We start from the raw sequence: 7480 nt of genomic DNA, 5'->3' as shown, positions 1-7480 counted from the left end.
GCGCTGTCGAAATTGACACCTGCGCTCTGTTGGATTATTGCCGGTGATCGTTTCGAATTTTACGTAGCGATTATCGCTGTAGATTCGTACCGAATTGCCACTCTGAGCCAACCGCTTCGATTGTGTCAAAATGCGCTTGACATTTACACCCGATGACGTTCCCCAAGCTTAACGATCCGCGCGAGATAAGGTCGGAGAATTGGACAAATTTGCAGACTCGAGGTTGAATGAAACGGGGAAAAAAACAAAACCGTGCACGAAGCATTGAAATTTTTACCCTCCACGCAGACACGGCACACCGCTCGAGCTGGCTGCGACCGACAAGTAGTTTTAATCAAGTACTACTAATTGCATTTCCCACTAATTACCGCCACGCAGGGTCTCCTAAATCCCCCGAATGCCGGATTCTGTACGTAATGAAAAACATCAGATACGTTAGCGAACATCGTGTGTTACACGCGACATAAGCATGTATTCATTTTTCGCATCGTTCTGGAGATATTTTTATTAATTTTAAATAATTTTCCTCAACGAGTATTTTAACCTCGCCAAACGAGAAATTTTTCTCCGTAAAATTGTAGAAATATTGACAGCAATTTTTTATTAAACAACAATGAGAACGATTGCGGAACGGAGATGCAAGGGAGCGAAGAAATCGGTGATTTCGGCACACAGAACACGACGGTGGAAAATCTTAACAGACAGTTTTCCCGAAATTTGTTTACACACCTGCCCTCGATGCGCGGGAATTTATACGTGCACGTACCCGTGGCTAGTAACCGTGCTGTGATAATTATTATATCTGTGCTATTATTATATCGGGCTTGTAGAGCCGGGCTGAAAACCCCTCGTTAAGTGAGCGTCAGCTCTAAATTCTAAACTTCACAAACTCCTGCACTCTAAGCCCCGTTATGGTTATTGGCCCGCGGCAATTACACCTATACAGCTATGTATCAATTAGAATCTGAAGACGTACTCACTCAGGGGCTGAAGCAGAGCGTCGCGACCTGTTTGTGATATGGGGAAGAGAAGCTCGTTGTATCATTAACCCATTCGTAGTCGTAAATATCGGTTTGTCGTTTATTATTGTATATCACGTTAATGCTCAAGGGGTGAGTACGGAAAATAGGATCGGATTTTTTTTCAGAGGGTTTATTCGACACGTATTGAAGTATTAAAAAAATTATTTTTATGCAAAATTGCGACGCAGAGCCGATCTTTGAAATAGCCTTCTTTTAAACTCCTTCGCGAGAGGACGAATTTCTGTTAAAGTATAAGACTTGGAACAAAAAATCAAAAAAATTTATAATGTATATATTATTGCCTATAAAGGCTCGCAGGGGTTTGTTTTGATCAAAGCTTGTAGAAATGGTGCACTTTCGTTGAAACGAATCGATTATTGGCCAAAAAATAAACGGCAAATTGTTGATGTAAAAAAAAGTTTATACTAAATAAAAAATCGGCTGCGCACTTCCGCAGATAGTGTAATTGTGAAGCTACTGTCAAAATTTCAAAACGATCCGTGCAACGGTGTTCCAGTAATATGCCCTCCTAGTTTGAAAAAAGTGGGGTTGAGAAAAATGCGTTTAAAATTTTACGAGCACTCAACGCGCGCTTCAACACACTGTGACAAAATCGAGAATTGAACCTTGTGAAAAAAATTTCATCATTAAACCAAATGGTTATTGTTTTTACCACCCTAAAATATTGTATAAGTCGACAAAAAAGAAGGTTTTTCGAAAATTGTCAGTTGCAGAAGAAAAAAAAAATGCTATTGAGAATAACGGTAAAAGCTAGATGTCTGTAGGGATTGGTGCACTTTTTTTTAACACTTTACGACATTCCTGATAAGAAAACTTTAACTGATATTTCAGCGAGAACCGAAACGCTTTGCCCGAGGCTTTGAAACGGAAGGATCGAGGTTATCGTTGGCGTATAACGTTCGTTAATTATCCGCAACAATTTGATGCGGCTTCGGGAATAGGTAGACAGATTCCTTGGTTAAACAGTGTCAAATGATAGGACAATTTAGTAATCGAAACACTTCGCGATTATTTCAATTTTGTCCACCGGCTCGATATTCGTTTTCCACTATTCGTCCGGGCGTTCAATTCGCTCGATGAAAATCAAACTAGGCGTACCTAAAGGGCTAGAGGAGGGCTGTCTATTGAATATACAGATGATGTGGTATCAATCTAACGCAATTAGAGAGTCCGAGATAGCTTTGAGTGAGTTCGGTTCAACGGTTTCCCCTGCGTCCCGTACATGGCCGAATAATTGCACCATCGATAGTCGGGGAATTGGGAGAGAACTGAGGCAACGATGATCCAAGACTGGAACCAGATCGATGGAATTTCGAGAGACGCTTCTGAACGAAATTACGCAACCGTATGCGGTAAGAGACCTAATACCTTCGGCTCGAGACGGGAAACAGCGAAGACCGAATAATGGCGGGAACCGAATCGAGAATATTTCCCACCGAGCTTCCGGTTCTTTTCGAACTTAAGGGTGGTCGCCTCGTACCGGGCTGCTCGGACTCGTATCGATCTCTCGGGTTAAGGGACCCAGACCGACTCTCGTCGGCGGGGTGGAAATTCGTCACTTTCACTAGTCACCGATCAGGGAATAAGGAGTCCGACCCATGCGAGTGCTGGATTTTTCCACTCGGGGCATGGTCATGGGGTGCGCATGGGTTTCGTCAGGCCTCCGAGTGCCGCACGCGCGGCTTAGCCTGACAATTTATTGCGAAACTTTTAATAAATTACCTCTAACTGTAGGTGTAGTTCTGCAGTAGGTTCTCCAGCCGCACTGGAGATAACTCGTAAACTTACGTTTACGACCTGGCTGCGTTAGCCACGACGCGTATAAGGGCCGAGTCTTCCGAGGGGCGAATTATTTTATATCCTCGGCCACATCAAAACCCGGTTTATACAGTTGTTTTTTTGTTGCCAGCTAGTTCCGCTCCAACTTCGTATACTAGAGAACAAGGGTCGGTTCGCCAAACTGAGAGACATTATCTATTCACGAATTCATGAACCACGATTCTCGTGTCTGGTCATCAGGCTGCTTCGTTTTTTACCTTTTTGCTGTTCAAGTTGCTACTCGAAAAATTTGTGAGAAATACTGTAAAAGTACAACTGTCGTAAAACCTGAAGGAGGTAGGAAAATATTTATATTTTCTATTTATTTTTACGTCTATACCTTACGTACCAAGCACCGTCGAGAATGAGCCAACAATTTTAGTTTTCCTTTTCCATATTCCATAGACATATTTTTATGATGCAACACCGGTTGGGACATGAGTCGATATCACGAGCATATTGCTTGCGATTAGGTTCGTCTCGGGGTCGAGCCATTAGCCGGAGGACTCGCATCAAGTTTAGCTTGCAAGAGATGCGATAGCCGAACGTAACGGAGAATTTGCGATAGAGTTATGAAACGGTGATACCGTGGATTGTTGAACACGGCCTCTGCATCTCCGTCGACGCGTTGGTATCCGGCAATAAACTATTCAGTCCGAGCCGAAGCCGCTGCCGCGTCCCGATTCTGAATAAGTAAATCAAATTAACAAGTACCCGGAGTAAATCGGCGTCGTTTTACGGCTCGGCAAACATGCCGGTTGAGCTTTACGACGACGAGGAACAATCAAGTGCAGAGCCGTTATTAATCCTTCGTTCATTGATCAAACAATTCAGGACCGTGTTCGAGAGACGGTGCGGTCTTTCGGGCCGAAATAAGAGAACGCGAATCATGAATTGGAATTAGAAACCTTTCGGTGCAGGGGCCAACAGTCGGCAGGTGACAACCGGTCGCGTGTCCCCACTCGATCCTCTTGTCGTTGGCTGTTATGTCAATACACAATCCGATGGGATCATCTCTCAAGCGTCCGACATCGGCAGGGCGTGTGCCTATCGTCAAGAGTGAAAGTTTCCGTCGTTCATCCCGACCACCGAGCGGCAAAAACGGTATAAAAACCGGCAAACCGATCATCGAAGGCACACTCATCTCTCGGCGTCTCCCGCATCAAGCACAAAATGCGCGTTTTTCTCGTGAGTATGGTACAACGTGAGCCGCATTCGGCGCTCGACGATCCCACCCCGCAGTTGATAAGACGAATATCTTTAACAAGCGACGCTTCACTTTTCAGCTCTGCCTCTTGGCCGTCGGCGCCATCGCCAAGGAAGCCGATAAAAACCATTCCAGACGTGGCGCCTACCTCGACGCCTCCAGCAGCTCAGCCGCGGACGTCATCTCCAGCAACGCTTACCCCATCAACAACGGTTACAGCAGCGGAGTCATCGGCAACGGATACGGCAACGGAGTCTACGGCAACGGAGTCTACGGGAACGGAGTCTACAGTAACGGAGTCATCGGCAACGGAGTCATCAACAACGGCTACGGCAGTGGAATCATCAGCAACGGTTACAGCAACGGAATCATCGGCAACGGCTACAGCGGCGGATTCGTCAACAGCGGCTACGGTGCCTACAACGGTGGATCGGCCAACACCATCGTCGGAGCCCGTCAAGTGTCGAGCAGCTCTGAACCGATAACCGGAACGGTGATAAACCGAGTGGTCGAGGTCGGAGTGCGAGTTCCACACCCGGTCGAAGTCACCCGGACGGTTCCAGTCCGCGTCCCGCATTTGGTACCAGTGGAGTACAGACGTCCCGTTCCAGTCCCCGTCGCCCAGCCGGTTCCCGTTCAGGTTACCAGGCCCTACCCCGTGCCCGTCGACAGGCCTGTTCCCGTCCTGGTCCCGCAAGCGGTCCGCGTCCCGTACCCGGTCCCGGTCCCAGTCGCAGTTCGCCAGACCTACGGAGTCCCGGTTTCCGTCGAGGCAAATTCCGCGATTAACTCCGGTGTCGTCAGCTACGCCGCACCCGTCGCCAACTTCAACTCTGGAATCGGATCTTACGTGGGCCAGAACTCGTTCGGATTCGGTTCCGCGGGCTCGATTTCCGGAATATCCAGCGACAGCTACAGGAGCTCGGTATACCCCGGAGTACAGAGTTCGTACGTTGCTGGTAATTCCGGCAGCGATGGATACACGTACAACGTACCGAGCAAGAAGTGGTAGAGAAAGGACCACCTTCGAACGAGCCAAATACAAATACGACGAATCATTCTAATCGTAGATCATACATTTCTAGATCATATGTAGTAGTGTCATAATATGTTCACGTGAAATAATTATGAAATTTATTTTCTCAACATCGTGGTACCTACCCTCTCTTCACTCAGACTTACCGAGCCATCTTCGGTCCCGTATTCGTTACAACCGCGACGTCGCGGATGACGTAAAAAAAAAAAAAAAACTCAGCCGTTCCACAATTTGTCAGCGCTCATTTGATCAACCCGACCGAGGAGTCGAAAAGTTCAATGTTGGAAGTTGGAAGTTTTAATTCGGTTTCGGCGGAGCGAACTCGGTCAACTCGCCGGTCGGCCCACTCGAACCGGAAATGGGCTTCCGCGTTGCGGCGTGTGACACTCCAGCTTCCGACCGTCATCATCGTAATCGCACCCCCAGCCGTAGAAGATGTACGTGCCCGTTTCATGTGGGTTCGTCCGCGGGTTCTCGAGACGCCGGCTTAACCCTGCGAAACATCCCTGATCCGCATCTCCATCACCATGAGTCACGCACTATTTTACGACTTTCGGCAGGCGTCGAATTAGCGCGAAAACCTCCCCTTGATCCGGACTTCTCGGCTCTCGTTCCCCTTTCCGGATTCGTTGATTCACTTTCTCTCTTGCGCTTCTCCATCTTCTTCTTATTCTTATTCGAGGGAGAAATGAACCGATAGTCTCTGGGCGAGAATTAAATTCTCGCGCTGTTCAACCCTCTCGTCCCTCCGACTGTACATTATATTAGGCGAGGTAAGTAATTGGCCTCGTTAATCTAATTGGAAGGATTTATAAGTTGCAGGTGTAAATTTATTCCCATAAGATGTATATCCCGCTTAATTACGTACATTCCGCCGTACGTGTTTCTACGGAGCTCATGCGCCGACGCTTTATGCCCTGCGCCTCATCTCCGTACGTAACGTCACCGAACGAGACGGAAACTTACGAGAAGATTTATTTTATCGAATTTCTAATTACACACGGATATATTTCACCCGGCATCAGATGGTTACAAATACAGGAACATCATCGCCGCTCATTTACCTCGGAAGCGAACGTTAATCTTCTCTCTGGCGAGCCGTTTCAAAAACCCAAAATTCTTGTCAAAGGTAACAAGGAAGTCGGTAATTATTCCTCACTCCAACTGACTGAGACAGAAATACATATTTCCATTACTCGTCTCTTCAAGTACGAGGAATCATTCGCAGTATCGGGAATAACTGTTCCCTTGAACCCACGCATCCGAGAATGGAGTTCGAGCTTCACCGCACGGCAGTCTCGCGTGTTTCATTCCCGTTGGGCGGCGAGATTAAACCTAGTTTATATCTCGGTGTCAGCGACCGTTGAATTCTGTGTAAAAATGCACCGATAACAAGAGATTTGGAACCATTTTTTCGCCTACAGTTTCAACACACTTATTTCAATACGGGATAATTTTTCGACTGACTTTTCTCCATCGTACAGCGAGCGGAAGAGCGTTCGCGTCTGGTCGGAGTTGTCGGACAGGATGCGAGCTGGCTTTCATTGGTTCTTTAAAAATAGTCGGAACGGCCTGTAAACGACTCACAATCAGCTATGGGGGATCGTTGGAGAGTTCCCGTTTGGCGAGATTAAAAAGTGAAAAAGGGACAGATTGACTGTAGCGGTGAGAAGGAGAAAGGGAGACAACGAATAGAAGGAGCAGCGTTGATCGTCGGGTGTCATAATCGGCTCCCGGTATACGTCGATCCTTGCACGTCACAGAGGCATCCTAATACACCTGTCAAGCGGACCGGATGTCGAATCGATTCACGTCGTCATCCATCATTTAACTCGACACGCGCGTTCCGCTGCCTGCAGCGGACGAACTTGTCCTCTTCATTTGCCGTTCGGGAAAAAAAGTGGCGCGTCATTTACGGGCGGATTGATTTTTCCGTCGGTTGTTCGGCGTTATCGCGAAGGGATATCGGCCGCTCTTGATACAACTGGGTAATAAGGATAACGAATGTGTAAATTTTTTTTATCGCCGATTCTGAACGCGATGCGAAAGTATAAAATACACGTGATATGCAAATTGACGATAAACACGCGTGTCTCGTTAATTCGGGTCTCAGCTATCGGGCATACCTGTGCTTTACCTGTACGTACAGCGATACCTACACAGAGCTGAATTGAATCAGGCTGCACGAACTTCCGGTCGGCGCGGGTACCAGCGGCCCAACCTTAAGACGCAAAGCGATGATCGATAAGAATTTTGATGGTACCATGGAAGCATGGAAGCTCCGCATGAGCCCGGTATTCTAATTTCCATTTCCGTTTCCATGACTCATTGGTACGAATTGATTTTCTCTACCTATCTAGGTATTACAGTTTTACG

The 7480-nt window shown here is 47.1% G+C and overlaps 1 protein-coding gene across 1 annotated transcript; it reads left to right on the top strand.

Annotated features, from left to right (window-relative positions):
* Window positions 1–3901: 3901 nt before the first annotated feature.
* LOC124180793 lies at window positions 3902–5214 on the top strand. The gene is made up of 2 exons (XM_046566582.1): window positions 3902–4049; window positions 4148–5214. Exons 1-2 carry the CDS (start codon window positions 4035–4037, stop codon window positions 5078–5080), a joined length of 948 nt encoding a protein of 315 aa, XP_046422538.1. The 5' UTR covers window positions 3902–4034; the 3' UTR covers window positions 5081–5214.
* Window positions 5215–7480: the final 2266 nt, after the last annotated feature.

Source organism: Neodiprion fabricii, chromosome 4 (genome assembly GCF_021155785.1).
Source record: "Neodiprion fabricii isolate iyNeoFabr1 chromosome 4, iyNeoFabr1.1, whole genome shotgun sequence".
In the NCBI taxonomy this organism is placed as follows: Eukaryota; Metazoa; Arthropoda; class Insecta; order Hymenoptera; family Diprionidae; genus Neodiprion; species Neodiprion fabricii.
Note: the sequence above shows the minus strand (reverse complement) of the source record. Positions and strands in the feature narration are given on the sequence as shown.